We start from the raw sequence: 17,077 nt of genomic DNA on the forward strand, positions 1-17,077 counted from the left end.
CCCTGAGTCAGCCTGGGCCTGCACTGTGGGGCGCCTCAGTGGCTGCGATTCTTCCAGGAAGCAGTTTGCCAGGCCTTTCTTCCAAGGGCCTCCGAGTGACTTAAATCTCCAACCTCTCTGTCAGCACCCGAGCAAGTGAGCCATGCTGTTCACACCTCCCAGCAACTCCTATTCCAGGCTCCTCTCTGCAAAACAGGGTGGGACTGACGAGGCGGCTTCAGGGATCTTTTCAGAAGTGGATTGCCTCATCCTCCTAAGCGGAGGCTGGGGAGTCCAGAGGGCCCTCACAGCAGTTCCTGGACCCGTGTTCCTCTCCAGCAAGCCTGACTGCTGTGGGTTCCCTCTGATGCGTGGAAGGATACTAGTGTGGGCTGAGCCACCGCATCCATGTCCAGACCCAGCCAGATGTGCCTCGGTCCTCAGCAGACCTTTGGGAGCCCTCACCCACCTCAGACTCCAGCATCTGTCAGCTTCCACTTAGCTCTGTCCGCCCCACAGTGTCTGAGGAGTAGACCCCCCTCTGGTTTCCTACCTGGTGGTCTCTCCGATGGTCAGGTCCTGGCTAGGGGCTCCTGCAGGGGGCAGGCGTGGCTCCTCCCGGAATCCTGTGGATGGCCAGTCTCCAGGCTGGGCACCGAGGGCTGCGGGAGGAGAGAGAGCTCAGGCCGTGTGCTGGGGGCTCTGGGAGAGCTGGTCCACCCAGGCTGGAGGGACCAGTGAACCGTTCATCACACAACCTGGGGGCTGTGGACAGTAGCGGCTGTCCCAGGGTTTGGGGGCCTCGGAACCCAGAATTGTCTCCCTGCACCACCGCCCGGACAGGCAGCCTGGAAGCACACTAAAAAACCTGTTACTGGTTTGACAAAGATGAAGCTCAGAGCATCTTAGAGGAGAGGATGGAGGGGCGAATGGGAACTAGACCACAGAGAGGGTGGGGCGGGGACAGAGACATTACAGCGTGGGCCGGGGCATGTGTGAGAGGTCGGGCGGACACCACGTGGTTATGTAAACCTGCCCTCCAATCACACCAAAAAGAGAAAATTCACATTTGAGTGGGCTCCTGTATTTGGCAGAAAGCAGAGAATACCAGAAGAATGTCTATCTGCACTTTATTGACTACGCAAAGGCTTTTGACTGTGTGATCACAACAAGCTGTGGCTGACTCTGAGAAGAACAGGAATCCCAGAACATTTGATTGTGCTTATGCGAAACCTATACTTGGTCCAAGAGGCAGTTGTCAGAACAGAGCAAGGAGATACTACACGGATCAAAATCAAGAAGGGGGTCCTTCAGGGATGTATTCTGTCTCCATACCTTTTCAATCTGTATGCAGAACAGATCATCCAAGACGCTGGGCTGTATGAGGAGGAATGTGGCATCAGGATTGGTGGAAGAATCATCAACAACCTGCGTTATGCAGATGATACAACCCTGCTCGCTGAAACTGAGGAGGACCTGAAGCGCTTGCTGCAGAAGGTCAAGGACTGCAGCCTTCAATATGTATTGAAGCTCAATATCAAGAAAACAAAGATTCTCACCACTGAGCCAATTGACACCATTAGTATGGATGGTGAAGAGATTGAGATAGTAAACAGTTTTCGTTTACTTGGTTCCACAGTCAACACTCTTGGTAACAGCAGTCAGGAAACAGGAGACGAATTGCATTGGGAAAGTCAGCTGTGAGGGACCTCTCAAGAGTACTGAAGTGCAATGACTTCAGGCTGGAGACTAAGGTGCACCTGATCCAGGCTATACTCTTTGCAATATACGTACTATGCATCAGAGAGTTGGACAGTGAATAGGGATGATATAAAGAGAATTGACACCTTTGAGCTGTGGTGCTGGAGAAGAGTGTTGAATTTACAGTGGACTGCTAAGAGAACAAACAGGTTTGTCCTGGAGAAGGTGAAGCCAGAATGCTCCTTGGAGTCAAGGATTCTGAAGCTTTGTCTGACATACTTTGGGCATGTTGCAAGGAGGGACTGGTCCTTGGAGAGGGACAACATGTTTGGGAGAGGGGAGGGACAGTGCAGGAGAGGAAGACCCTCGATGAGATGGATCGATTCTGTGATTGGGGTGGTGGAAATGAATGTGTTGGAGACGGCGAGGTTGGCACAGAATAGAGCGGTGTTTGGGGCTCTTGTACACAGGGTCACTATGAGTCGCAAGAGATTCAGTGGCACGAAACAACAACAACGCCTTCAACTCCAGGGGTAGGATGCCCCGTGCCTCCACCAAGCTGTGGTTGGCAGATTCTGACTTGTGGTGACATCACGAGTCAGAGCGGAGTCAGGCTCTGCAGGATTTTCAGTGTCTGGTTTTACAGAAGGAGAGCACTAGGTCTTTATTCCCAGGAGCCTCTGTGTGGCCTTGAACCCCTAGCCTTTCCACCAGTAGTTGAGCATTTACATCTGCCCCATCCAAGGACTTCTCGGTCCATCTCAGGTGCCGGGAGATGCCCAGACTCTATGCAGTGAATTCTCACGGCTGAGCAGGTCCTACATGGGCCCTTCATGGAGCAGCAGACAGCAGAGACCGCTGTGCAGGGAAGCTTCTCCCAGGGATGGGTGGGGGGAGACAAAGACCCTATTGGAAACGACAAGGACCCCCTTCTCCTGTGTTCACAAGAGTCACACAGCGTCCTGGAGTAGACTTCCCAGGAGAGTGACGGAAGGGGCATAGGGCCAGGAGAGAGACAGACAGACTCTCTGAGGTCTGCTGGGTCCCCTTCCTCCTTCCCCACTGTCCCACCATCAGCCACACCAAAGACTTGCAGTTTCAGCAAAGACAACCTGACCAAGACAAGAGCCAGGAGTCGGCTGGGGAGGGGCTGGAAGGTGGGCGGTAGGACAGGGGGACCAGACGGCTGTTTGTCACCTGCTCCTTCATTTCAGACAGCTTGGCATTTCAGCTCCAGGGTGGCCAGGCCAGGCACGCACGCGGTTCTGATAGTCCAGATCGCTTCGCCCGAGGAGGAAATGAGACTCACTTCCCTCAGGCCAGTGTCTCAGAACTTTATAAGTCACATTCTTGGGCTCTTTTCCTGTGGGAACGATGTACTTTGGGCTAAGTCTTTCACTTAAAAAGAATGTCTTTTCTGGGCCTGGATTCATGTGACCAAGCAGCTGAGGAGGCCACATGTTCTTCCCCCTAAAATACGCAATCCTGTAACACTGTACTGCCTCGGGCTGATAAGCCAAGGAGATGTAAGAATAAGGGTGGAACTCAATGCTTCTAAATGCACCCCATCACAGCCCCATCAGATGTGAAGGGGGTGCCCTAGGGTGTGGCTGCAACCCCTTGTTACAAGATAACAGGGCTGGAGAGTGAGCTGGGGTCCAGATGGACCTCAACGCCACCAGAAAGGCCTCCCTGGGATTGAAGTGCATGTATCTCAGGTACTGGAAGGTCCTTGACAGCCGTGAAGGCCAGGACACCCGGAGATCTCCCAGGAATGGCAGGCTGAAGATGCTGAAGGAAACAAGGCCCTTCCTACAGGAGGAGCAGACAGAGAGGGCTTCCCCCGGGACTGGCACCCTGAGTTTGGACTTCCAACCTATAAGCTTTCCTTAAGCTAGAAGAGAGTAAGTCTGTGTGTGTTAAAGACATGTGCTTGTGTATCACAATTTCAGCAACAGTAGGTCACTAAAACACGAGGGAGACCTTGAGTGCTGACTGGACAAGGTCGGTGCTGGGGGTTGGCTGGAAGTTCATGAGGTGGTTTCCAGTTGGGCCTGTGTTAGGAAAAGCACAAAGTACAAAGAAGAGGTTCTGGTCCTTCCTGCTAGGAGTCCAGAGGCCATCTAAGGGGCAGCTATTGGGCCCTCGCTGTCCAGAACAAAGAAGAAGGAAGAAAAGCAAAGTTGCATAGATGGGTTGAGTCTGAAGAATGAACAGACCACTCTAACCTCATCTCCATGACCATGAGACCAGAAGCACTGGATGGTGCCCCACTGCAATGGCCAACTACTCTGAAAGGCATCACAATAGAAGGTCCTGGATTGAATGGGCCAAAAAAATGTGGAATAAAACTAAAACCACACAAATGGCAAGGCTTACTGGTATGACAGACTGGCAGCACCCCAAGACTATGGCTCTTACTCACCCTGAAAGGACTAAGCCCATTCCTGTGGCTCGGTTTATACCCCCGTCCCAGCCAGGCCTATGGTGAACAGTAACACCAGAGAACAATTAACCACACAAGATCAAAGGGCTGACGTTTGTCCACGGATGAAGCCCAGAAGGCAGGAAGGGGTTGGACAGAAGGATAAATGGAAAATGCGTCACAGGGAGGCAGTGGGAAGTGTGGTGAGCTTGTGGGTGTTGTAGTTAATGTCATAAACCAAAAATGCACATGAGTGGTTGACCAGAAAACCCATCTGCTCTGCAATTCACTCAAATCAAATCAAATCACACAATCAAAAGGAGGAAGAGGATGGGAAAAAAATGAATGCTTTCAGAATTCAGAAAACAAAACTCTTTGCTTGTCTCTTTGAGGTGTAACTCTAAGTGGTCTCTAAGGTTTAGTTGCTTCTCACACTGTGAGAGAGGGTGGGCCTTCCCTACCTTCTCACCTGCTGGGAGGAGGGAGGCCTCACCTGGGGGATCCTGCCACACTGGGCAAAACCCCACCCAGTTACCCCAGGGCCTCAGGTCTGCTGGAGGCGATCTTCCCTCAGGTGTCGAGGCTGTAAATCTCTACATGAGGAGACCACCCATGAGGCAGAGCAGAAAGTCAGTGACAAAGAAGACACCCCTCATCCAGACAGACGGACACAGCGGCTGTAACAGTGGGGTCAAGTTCAGCAGCCATGGGGCAGAACTGACTCAGCTGTCCCCGACACCCACAGGACGGCCTTCTCCCCGACACCCACAGGACGGCCTTCTCCCCGACACCCACAGGACGGCCTTCTAGAATCACAATGTAAAACCTCAACAGTGTTACATCACATTGGGAATAATAAACTCCTTTAGCAAAGGAATACTCGTATCTGTACTTCAGTGAAGGTGGTGCAGTCCATAGAGAGCGAGCTGCTAGCCAAGAGGCCGCACCATGCTGGTGGTTCGAATCCACCAGCTGCTCCCAGGGAGAAAGGTGGGAAATGTCCTCCCATCCGTCTTACAGCCTCTGAAAACCTGCGGGCTGATACATCTGTGTTAACAGTGATCGAGGCTGGCATTATCTCTCACGCTGCTCACAATCAGGAGACCCCCCCTCAGGCCCCTGCTGCCCACTGTTCCCACAGAGGCCACTCTCTGGGCTCTGGGGCAGGCCGCGCTGTCCCCTCCCCAGGGAGGGACGGAGCTGGACTCTGAGCTACAACATTCTCAGATGTCCCTTATCCTGCAAACTGATGTGCTTCCTGGTTGTTTTAACTGTTTGAGTCTTATCTGGCTTGCTCATGATCCCCTTAATTTCCTTTTGAAAATGAAGTATTTTTATACAATTCTGATTCAAAGCATGCCTGTTTTTTCTGGCATGGAAAGTGCCTCTGTCTCCCATCATGCTCAGTAACTCAGTGTCCAGGCCTGAGTGGATTCTGGGCTTGGTTCTGCTCTGACCTGCACCATTTCCGGCCCCATCAGCGCCCCCATCTCTCCACTCAGTTCTCAGAACCAGAATGTGGGGTGTCAGAGCCTGGGTGAGAATCTCTATCAGCCTGGGATGTCTGCTGTCAGGGCCTCACAGGAAGGCCCAGTTTCCTGGATCAGCAACCTCTCTCCATGTCTATGAGAAGTGATGTGGACTGAGCCTTGGTGTTCAGAGGAGTGGCTTCGGGCGGACATGCCCAGGGCAGGTCCAGGACCCTCTGCACCACAGGCCGGAGCATTCTCCAGGGCGGAGGGCGGAGGGCGGAGGGCAGGGACGGCTTGCTGTGGGCAGAGGGCTTGCCGAGGGGAGGGCGGAGGGCTTGCTGGGAGCAAGGAGGGGCTGTTACCCTTTTTACATCTTTGTTATTAGTAGGTGTTGCTGAAAGACTCCTGATTCAGTGACCCAGTTAGTGGGAATAACTGCCCTCTAGGGTTTACAGAGGAGCTCCGGTGGCCAGTGGGAAGAAGCTGTGTGGCAACTCCAAAGACAGGCAGTTCAAACCCACCAGCACTTTGCTGGAGAAGGATGTGCAGTCTCCTGCTGTGTGATTTCCTGCCTCTGAAAACCTGCTGGAGGGCCAGCTATGTGTCAGTTCACAGCACACAACAAAGGAAGGCTTCCAAAGCTGTCCTCTTCCCGGAAGCAGATTGCCCCATCTTTCTCTCACTGAGCAGCTGTCGGGTTCAAACCACCAACCCCTCAGTTAGCAGCTGGAGGCGTAACCACTGTGTCTCTGGTGCCCCAGGCGTGCAGGGTAGCGCTTCCCTGCAGGGTTTCCAACGGGGAGCTGCTGGCCTTTTTGGAAGCAGACAGCGCGGCCCCTGTGGGTGGGTTCAAACGACCCAGCAGTGGGGCCCTGAGCCATCTCTGGGGACCCTGCTAAGGAGCTCTAGGGGAGCAGTGTGCTATGTGCTTGGCTAACCGAAAAGTTGGAGGTTCAAATCCATCTGAGGAAAAAGATGAGTGGTCTCACCCCATGAAAACATACAGCCTCGGAAAGCTGACGGTCTGCCGTGGGTCAGGACTGACTCGACAGCGGGAGCTTTGGGTCTGAGATTCCGCTGGCCCTGTGCCCTCGTCCCCGCAGTGACCAGCAGCAGTGAGCTGCCTGCTCCCTGTTTACTTACCTGAGACGCCACCTTCCGACGAGCCAGGCTTCCCCAACCTACGGGCGCTCGGCAGGGCCTGGAGACGGCTGCTCCTCGAGTAATGGGGACAAACCAGACGGTCCTCTAGCCTGGAGGGAAAATAAAAAACCGAGAACCACAGCAATAAATACCGTCCTGGGGGCACAGAGGACTAGGTGTCCGGCTGCTAACCAAAAGGTCAGAGGTCTGAATCTACCAGACAGTCTGTGGCAGAAGGCTGAGGCAGCCTCTGTGGAATGATCACTGCCGTCGAACACTGAGTGGGAACCGACCCACGGCTGACCCTCTAGAGGGCTTTCACAGGCAGTTAATCACACGGGAGGAGACTGTCCATCCTTCTGCAGAGAGGTTGGGGGATTCGAACCATGTCCCTTTGGGTTGGGAGTGCAGTTCCCTATCATTAAGCTACCAGAGCTCCCTATGGAAACCCTATGGGGCGGTTCTACTGTGTCCGACAGGGTCGCTGTGAGTCAGAATCAAGGACTGCAGCGGGGCTTCTGGTTGCCATGGAGAGGACTCCCACGCAGGGTGAGCCCACGGGTGTCTGAAAACTGCCCGCTGTGCACACAGAGGGGATGCACGCAGCCAGGCAGCAGGTGTGCGAGGTCTGCCACTGGGTCACAATCGCAGGAAGTGGCAGGAGATCCCTTTGTTAAACCGCTATCAGATGGTCACTGTCCAGTGACTAAACACGGTGCCTGGCTCTGTGTTATCCCCATGACTGCTGGCTCAGGGACAAGGCCTGGCTGGCCCTCTACTTCACCAGACATGATGTCCATCCCCGTAAGGGATTCTTCCTCATGCTGTGCCCCTAGCAGGAGAGTCCGACAGAGCGCTGTTGTGACCTGGAAGCCATTTCATTGGCCAGGCCTTTCTCCCTAACCTTAGTGTGGAAGACCCATTGAAAGCTGTCCACCAGGGTTTTAAAAGTCCAGTATTTGAAATCCCCGTGGCAGATCTTCCAACATGACAACAACCCCATTCACAACAGCGCAGCCAGCTGGCAGATGGTGGTGGAAAGCCCACCATGGCTGTCCTGGGATGACGTCGGGTCAGCCCTGACTTGATGGAGAACAGATAAAAAGACTGTCAACTCCGCCATCCTCACAGTCTCCACTGTGCTCAAGTCCACTGCCACGGTCACTATGTCAATCCAGCTCGCTGTGGGGCTTCCTCTCCTCCACCGGCCCTCCGCTTCTCCCAGGATGTGTGAGATAGTCTCACTGGCCTTGTCTAAGGACCACTCTGGCTGTACTTTGTGGCAGACCCCAGTGTATCCAATCCCCTCCTCCAACACTCCAAGTCAAAGGCATCAAGTTCTCCTCTGTCCCTATTCACTGTCCCACTTTCACATGCATATCAAACAGTGGAGACTCTTGCCTTCGGTCAGGCACGCCTCGTCTCTAAAGTGACACTCGCCCTAAAGATTTCGCCCTGGGCAGCAGATCTGCCCAATCCACTGTGTTGTTTGACTTCTGGACTGTATGTCAGAAGAGGCTTTGAAACTTGCTCTTGAATGCACTGAAGCTAAAGTGAAAGGAAGAAATGAGGAAGTGAGAGAGCTGAAGGGATTACAGACTTGAGAAAACAAAGCATTATAATGACATGTGTTGAAGACCTGGGTTACAAAACCAAAAGGGAAGCACATCCTTGGCCTTTTTCAAGTGCGAAGAACTGAAGAAATCGACTGTTGTTAGGTGCCGTGGAGAACTGCCTTACAGCAACCCTATGGATAACCCTGTCCTGTCCACGCCATCCTCAAGGTCACTGCCAAGCTCACGCCTGCGTCACGGTCACTGCGTCATTCCGTCTCACTGAGGGGCCTCCTCTCCTCTCTTCTCCTGACTCTACTTTTCGAATCATGTCTTTTTCCAAGGGCTGAAGAAACTGGCATTAGCGGACACTCCGTCTTTCTAAGGCGACAGCAGATACAGGGTGGCTGACCTGAGGGGCGGTCACCTCCCCCATGCTGCCTCTTTCCTAACTTCACAGTGACACGTGGCTGTGAGCAGGTGCTTAGATCTTTCCACTGGACAATGTGGGAAACAGGATTTCAACCAAACACATGGTCTTCCTCCAGGGAGGAGGTGGATTAGGAAGCGACGAGTCCAGCCAGAAAAGGGCTTCCTGAGCTGTGACAATCGCTGGGCTGGAATGAGACTGTTGCTGTGTGCCACTGAGCTGGAGCTGACCCCTAGCTGACCCTCCAGAAGGCTTTCAGAGGCTGTAAATGACATAGGAGGGGATGGCTGACTTTGTCCTGGAGAGCACCTGGTGGATTTGAACCGAGCGCTTTTAGGTTGACAGGGTAACTCCTTACCACTAAGCCATCAGAGCTCCTGAGAACAACACTGGGGAAAAAACTATAAGCCCCTCACATTGTGCAGCCAGTAAGGTGGCTGAAGCACAATTACACAGCTGGTGGTGGGTGGGAGCTCACGTGCCAAGCCGTGCCAGGCCCGAGGGACAGCGGAGCCTGTGGAGTCCACCACAGAGAAGGGCGGGGACGAGGGAAAATTCTTCCAACTTCTCCTCAAGGGCTTCTTCACTCCAGGTGGGGAGAAACCAAGAGCTGCATCTTCAGAGTCTGCAGCAAACTTTTATGACCTCAGATTTGCCTTTCCTTTTCCTGGGGAAGCTGCTGGGTGGCTTCAAACTGCCAACCTTTCAGTTTCTGGCCAATAGCAAACCATCTGCAGCACCAAGCTCCTCTGGATGTCACAAGGATCAAACGCCAGCGGTTTCATGTGGTTCAACCCCAGCAAGGAGATAATTGGGAAGTGGATGACCAGCTGGGCAGGAGCCACAAGAGACATGGAGGGGGCAGGTCCACCCAGGATAGAGGGTTGTGGGGGGACAGGGACCTGCGTGCAGGTCCTGGGCACTGACAGGGCTTCCCAAAGGCTGACAAAGTTGTTTTCCAGCAGAGGTAACACCATGATCAAGAAGAGGTTAAAATAATTGTATTTACATTGTTGTCGTTAAATGGTATTGAGTCGTCAGTGTCTCATAGTGACACTATGCACGATAGCTCTAAACCCTGTTCTATTCCTGAGTCAATCTCATTGTCTCCAACACACCTATCCCCGAAACCCTAGTTACCATGTCAATCCATCTGATCCAGGGTCTTCCTCTCCTTTGCTGTCCTTCTACCCTTCCAAGCATTATGTCCTTCTCCAAGGACAGGTCCCTCCTGGTCACATGCCCAAAGTATGTGAGGCAGAGCTTCGGAATCCTTGCCTCAAGGAGCAGTCTGCTTTCACCCTCTCCAGGACAGACCTGTTTGTTGTCTTAGCAGTCTATGGTACATTCAAGACTCTTCTCCAACATCACAACTCAAACGTACTGATGCTTCTGTCATCCTTAGTCACGGCCCACCTCTCTGATGCACAGTAAGTAATTGCAAGGAATTAAATTTAAATTTTTAGTGCGTTGTTACTGAAAGATGTAAGCCAGCTGCTATTAGGTCAGCCTTGATTCAGCGGGGACCACGTGAATCAGGGTGGGGCTGTGCTGCAGAGGGCTTTCAGCGGCTTCTCTGAAGCGGATCACCAGGCCTTTCTTCCATGGTGCCTCTGGATGGAGTCAAACCTCCGACTTTCCAGGTACCAGCCAAAGGTGCTGACCATCTGTCCCACCTTGGGGGTGAGGCACGTCTGGTTGGCTCCGGCTCACAGCCATCCTGTGTACAATGCTGCCCGGCCTGTGCCATCCTCACCAGCATCTGAACCGCCCTCCCTGAGGGTCTGCCCTTCCTCACTGGCACGCTTTTCCTAGCACGATGGTCCTCTCCAGGGACTGGTACAAAGCAGCTGAGACAAGATCTCACCACCTTGCTTCTGAGGACATTCCAGATGCACTTCTTCCAAGGTCTGTGGGTTCTTTGGCAAGATATTCAACGTTTCTCCCATAATTCAAGGGCATCAGTTTCTAAGGCATCACAAGTAGTGCCGGGTGCCGGGCAGGGCAGCGGGAGGTAACCAGGGCCAGGGGGAGGGCGGGTACCTCGGGGATGACCAACTGAGGTGAGGGGCTTTAAGCCAGGTGGGATTTGGACTCAATCTCCCACAGGAAGGAAGTCTGTGATGGTGAACTGAAGTGGTCACTTTGTCTCCAGTCTGGGGCACGGACTGCACAGGTCTGGGGACCTGGAGGGCCAGGGCAGATAGGTGGGGTAGAGGGGAAGTGGGGGACAGCAGCCCAGGAAGAGGGGTACCTACACACAGGTGGGATGTGTGGGGTCTGGGAACAGCCAGATCTGGGCTCAGATGTCAGGCAAGGCATTACCCCCATTCCCTGGAGTCGGAAGGCCAGAGGTGTCGACCCACGAAGCACTGAATGTGGGTGCAGAGGAGCCCTGGTGATGCAGAGGCTGACCACTCGACGCTAACCGAAAGGTCAGTGATCTGACCCCACCTGCTGGCCTGTTGGAGAGACTGGCCGCCTGCTCCCGTGAGGACGGCGGCCTTGGAAGCCTGCGGGTTTGCTCTGTCCTGGAGGGTCACCGAGAGTCAGAATTGACTCAACAGCAGTGTCTGGGACTTTAGGGGTGAGTCTGGGCAGGGGCTGGATCTGAAGGTCATCAGTGAGCAGATGGAAAGCAGAGGACAGATGACATGAGAAGGGATGACCAGAAGAGACCCCCACAGGGAGCAGCACCAAGGATGGGGGACCTGCCTGGACAGGAGACCGGGGGGCAGGATTCATTGTCATGGGGTTGGGAGCAGGCTGAAAAGAGGGTCACCATGGAAGTCAGGTGAGGCAGGGTGTCCCAGCATATCGTGGGCCTGTGACAGGTGGGGTGTTTCAGTGCACTGTGGAGCTGTTACCTGTGACAGGTGGGGTGTCTCAGTGCACTGTGGAGCTGTTACCTGTGACAGGTGGGGTGTTTCAGTGCACCGCGGGCCTGTGACAGGTGGATGTGTCCTGACACACTGTGGATCAATTACCTGTGACAGGTGGGGGTGTCCCGGTGCCCTGTGGATCTGTTACCTGTGTGACAGGTGAGGGTGTCTCAGCACACTGCAGGCCTGTGACTGGGCGCAGCCATGCTCTGAAGTCCAGGATGGACCCTACAAGGATGTTGGAGGAGGGACACGGGTTGGGGTGGCCAGAGGGTGCAGGGCTGGGGACCCAGGGCAGGCTGGAAGGCCACGGAGGGGAGAGTGAAGACAGCAAAGGGAGGAGGTCAGCGTGGGAGTCGGGTCTGGGCAGAAACAGCAGCAGATGTGGAGTGGACAAGGGGCGGCAGGAGGTGTCTCAGGGCATGCGGGGGTGGGGTGGGGTGGCGTGTGTGGGTGAGTGGGGGGTTGAGAGTGTCTTGTACTACGCAGGTTTCTGTCTTCAACCTGTACCCTTCCCCTTTGATGGGGCACTCTGGTGGCACAGTGCACAGGGGGCTGACTTGTTCCCACAGAGGCAGAAAGATGGGCACCCCGCCCCCTCCACGAGATTCACAGCCTCGGAAACTCGCTGGACGGTCAGTTCCTGCCTGATGAGTCGGTGCCCACCTGGTGGCGATGACCTGTTTTGTGTGCACACAGGATAACTGAAGAGACTCTGGAGGCGTCGTGGAGCGCTGGCGGGATGTGTAGTATTGTTCTAATCAACGGGCCGGTGGTTCAAATCCACCAGCTGTTTGGCATAAAGATGTACAGCCTCGCAGACACGATGGGCAGGTTCCGGGGACCACAAGTGACTCAGCAGAGGTGGGTCTGGGGTCTCCCCTGATGTGATGTGGGTCTCCCCTTTCTTGGTGGACATGGGCTGTACCAGCTGTCCAATAGCACTGCGCCCGCCACTCTGGCACGTGTCCCTACAACCGCCTCTGGTTACTTCTCAGGACGAAGTCCAACAAGTGGAATTGGGTGACTCGCGGTGGCTCGCACGGCCAGAGTGGAGCTCCCACAGACTATCCCTGGAGACACAAATGGGCGGGACGCCTGGTCAGTGTCCCAGACAGCAGGGACATCTTTATCTGCACTCAGGGCCACACTAGGCCACCAGAGGTGCGGGCTGGGAGAAGGCCAGGCTCCAAGACCTGCACGGGGATACTGCTCCTTCTGAGGAGCACCCCACCACCCCATTCAGGCACCCCACTGCTCCATCCAGGCGTCCAGCTCTGTCCAGGAATCCAGGCCCGTCCAGGAGTCCACTGACCCACCCGGGAGCCTCACCATCCCCTTCAGGTGTCCTGTGGCCCTGTCCAGGTACCCCACCACCTTGCCCAGGTATCTGTCACCAGTCAGAGACCCTACCACCCCACCCAGGCATTTACCATCTCGTCCAGGCATCCATTGCTCCACCCAGGCGCCCCACCACCCCACCCAGGCACACCTGTCTTCACTTCATAGTCTCTGCAGATTCAGCACGTTCCCAAGCGAAGGTCAATGGCAACCCTGCATCCAGCTGTGAGTACCATTGCCCAGCAGTATGTGGTCTATGTGTCCCAGTTTGGTCTCGCGATACTTGAAACTTGTCATAACGCTACTGCACACTTAACAGATACAGTATACTGGAAACAGAACTCAAAAAAATTCAAACTTACTGCTGTCAAATTGGCACTGGCTCATAGCTGACCCTCCACTGGGCTTCTGAGCCGGTAAATCACACGGGAGGAGACTGCCCGCCTTTCTCCTATGGAGTGACTGCTGGAGTCAAATTCGAACTGCCTGCCTCTAGGCTGGTAGTGCAGCTCCTTACCACTCGGCTGCCAGCGCCAGAAAACCAAAATCTATGTGGCTCACTTCCCTGTGATGGTCTGGGACGGAACCTGTGCGCCCCTGAGGTCAGCCTGCACTCGGCATGTCGTAGGAGCCCTCACTCCCCCCTCTGCAGTCAGCCGGCTGTGCCCCTCGGAGGGCAGGAACACCTCTTATTTGGGTCTGCACCCCGGAGATGAACACCGCCTGGCGCATGGGAGCAAGTGTTTATTGACTCACAGGAAGGAGCTGGGACGGGGCCCTGGCACCATTAGAGGGGCAGGGCCACCGACTCAGACAACAGGGTCTTTCTTTAAAGGAGCTTGAGAGTCACAGGTCTCTGCAAATCTCAGGATCACTTCCCGTAGGTAGAGAAGTGTCTTCTTGTTTGACAAAAAGTGGAACATTTGACATAAGGTTAACCAGGCCCATTGGTTAGATCTGGTATTGACTGGCCTCACCTTGGATTGCTGTTGTTGTTGACTGCCGTCGAGTCAAGCGACTCCTAGCGACCCTATGAACAAAAGACCTAAAGCCTTTATAGAACTACTGACATTTATCAAAGTTCATAGAGTTTCCAGGGGCATGTTGTTTAGGAAGCGGATGCCACTCCTGCTTCCAACATGTTAGATTAAAATGTCCTTATCTTTCTGCAAAGCTGGAGATTTAAAGGTTTCTAAAAAATAGTTTTTTTTATTAATTTCAATGAACATCTACAGAGATTTTGGACTTCCATTCATTCATTGTTGCACTTTTCTCCCCGCCCACCCCACCCCCACCCAAAAAAATAAATATTTAATATTTACTAAAAGTTTTCAAAGCCATGATTAGGTTCCCTTTTCCTCTTGTCAATCAAGATGAGCTTGATCAGCCCAGAAACCACTTCTATCCAAAACTGGTTTAGCTATAGTTGACGCTGGAAACAGGCAGACGTTAGAAATGTTATAGGTTTGGTCCTAGATCACTGTGAAAAAGCAAGCATTGCAATCAAGTGAGTTACACAAGTTTTCCCTTTTTGTAGTACAAAGAAAAGTTATGTTTATCCTGGCCTGTCCTGTCCTATCCTATAGTCCTATCCTGTCCTGTCCTGTCCTGTCCTGTCCTATACAGTCCTATCCTGTTCTGTTCTGTTCTATCCTATCCTACATAACACCAGGTAAGAACAACAGTCTATTGAGGGAGCCCTGGTGACACAGTCCACAAGGGATTGTGCTGTCAACCCTCCATGCTCTGAACCTTGCGGTGGCTCCTTGGGGGAACGACAGGCAATCTCCTCCACTGTGGTCCTGGCCTCGGACACCTGGTGGAGGCTCAGCTATGAGTCAGTTCAGACTCCATGGCAGTGGGCGAGAGACGGCACAACAGCATGACAACAAGAGAGAACGCCCACATTGTGACAGGAGATACAGAGGGAGCACCCGCAGATGGAAACACGGTACCAACAGGCTTGCTCGATACAGGGTGGCCATGAACACTCCCTCGGTGAAAAAGAGCGCTGTTGTTGTTGATTGTTGTCGAGTCAAGCATGACTCATAGCGACCCTACAAATGAAAAAGGCCTGAAACCCCTCTACAACTGTGGACACTTATCAAAGTTCACAGGGTTTCCAGAGGCATGTTGTGTAGGAAGTGGATGCTACTCCTGCTTCCAAAAAAGAACCTAGTGTTTACAAAAGTCAGTAAAGTGAAGTACAATAAAATGAGGCATGTTTGTATCTGAGATAGAACAGCCAACCAAACAACAAGCCCCCTAAACCTCTGCGTACAAAGACATCTGGAGGACATCAGGGATATTTAAGTGACACCTCAAACCCACTGCCCTCGGGTGGACCCGACTCGTAGCTGGCCCTCCAGCGAGTTTTCAGAAGCCGTAAATCTCACAGGAGAAGGATGAGCCTCTTTCTCCTGTGCAGAGATGCCACCTCTGGGTTGCAATGCAGTTCCCCATGGACTGCGCCCACGCCCCCAGAGCCCCCCCAAGACTGCAGGTGCTTCACTGGCATCAGGCTGGAACCGACTCATAGCCGACCCTCCAGCAGGCTGTCAGAGGCAGTGACTCGCACAGGAGATGGCCCTTCCCCCACCTGGGGAGCTGAGGGGGATTTGAATCGCTGGCTACTGGGCTCGCAGCACAAGTCCTTAGCCAGGAGGCCACCAGGGCTCCCCAAAACTGGATTCAGACTGCGAACTCTCATTCCTTCCATGAGGTTCTGTGTGTGGGTGGTCAAAGGCTGCAACTTAAAGACAGCTTGGCAAAAAAACGTGTACACGCAGAAAGGATATCTTCTGTATACACAGTGCAGGCGAGCGGAAGCAGACACAGCGCCAAGTGACCGCTGGACGTAGTGTGAGTGAGAGGATGGGGACACAGCGCCAAGTGATGACGTTCTTTAAAATTCCTCGTCGTTTAAATCCTAAGAGCAGTTTTAAGAGAAAAAGGCCTGGCCTTTGTTTATCAGTAATTAAACACATATCCGCAAATGTAGGCAAAATGTATTTCTAAGCATGGGTGTCAATTTAAAAGTGTGTGCAATGTGTTAAAAACAGAAACCTGGAAAAGTGGAGCACAGGACTGGTTTTGAGAGCATACCGGACACTCACCAGGGCTCTGGTCCTTGAGATGTGGACAGGCCAAGTCTTGGGGGTAGAGAGCAATGGGGCTTGGAGGGGTTGGGGCTGCTGGCATCCCCAGTGTCCCCGACGTCACAAGGGCAGGCATTTTGTCTGCTGCTGTACCAGTGTCTGGATCACCCTGTGGTTGGGAATAACCAAGTGCAGCCTATTCACGGGGAGTACCACACAGCCAACCTCCCCTCGTGGACACACGCAGGCTTTGCCTGTTCTCTCCACCAGGTTCACACAGTTCTCCACAGAACTCTCTGAGGAGAGGGAAGTGGACCAGGAAGTGCAAAGCAGGAGGAGGCATTCTATCCTTCTGCTCAGGAGAACAGAGCCATCCTGAGGTCCCCAGCCCACAGGGCCAGGTGCCGGGGCTGTGGGTAACAAATGAGAGATCCATTTATATAACGAGCAGGTGTGAGGACAGGTGATGCTGGCAGCTCTCATTCACCCGAGAGCTCAGAGCACATGGCTGTTGTTAGGTGCTGGCGAGTGGATTCCAACTCAAAGGTGGCTGATTGCGACCCACATCACAGAGGGGGGCTTCCCACACTGTCATCTCATGAGGCTGAGTCTTCGGGTCTTTTTCTCAAGGACATGCTGGGTAGATGCGAACCACCACCTCTTAGGATAGCAGATGGGTGTTTTTAATCAAGACATCATTCAAAACAAGCCCAAAACCAAACCCCATGATTCACGGTGGCCCTCCACTGGGTTTGAGGTTGTAAATCTTTAGGAAACGAAACTGCCCATCTTTTCCCCAAGGATCAGCCGATGGATTTGAACCGGTGACCTTTCAGCTAGCAGTCTGACACAGTATACAGTGTGCCACCAGAACTCCTTAAATATGAACATGTTGTTGTTGTTGTTATGTGCCGTCAAGTCACTTGCGACTCATAGCGACCCTATGCACAACAGCCATAAACGCTGCTCTGTCTTGTGCCAATTGCACTGTCTCTGACACACCCATCCCGAAAACCCCAGTCACCGAATCAATCCACCTCATAGAGGGCCTTC

General features: G+C 53.5%; 1 protein-coding gene across 1 annotated transcript in view; it reads right to left on the reverse strand.

The window, feature by feature from the left end:
• The window catches only part of ARMC9 (armadillo repeat containing 9), a 176,751-nt gene that overhangs the window by 11,683 nt on the left and 147,991 nt on the right, over positions 1-17,077 (reverse strand). Inside the window, exons 22-23 of the mRNA XM_006893542.1 lie at positions 6,721-6,830; positions 533-641 (exon numbers count right to left, since the gene is read on the reverse strand). Coding sequence (XP_006893604.1) covers positions 533-641; positions 6,721-6,830 — 219 coding nt within the window. The remainder of the gene's footprint in view (positions 1-532; positions 642-6,720; positions 6,831-17,077) is intronic.

The sequence above is a fragment of the Elephantulus edwardii genome, unplaced genomic scaffold (genome assembly GCF_000299155.1).
Source record: "Elephantulus edwardii isolate Elephantulus edwardi_28Jun2011 unplaced genomic scaffold, EleEdw1.0 scaffold00127, whole genome shotgun sequence".
Lineage (NCBI taxonomy): Eukaryota > Metazoa > Chordata > Mammalia > Macroscelidea > Macroscelididae > Elephantulus > Elephantulus edwardii.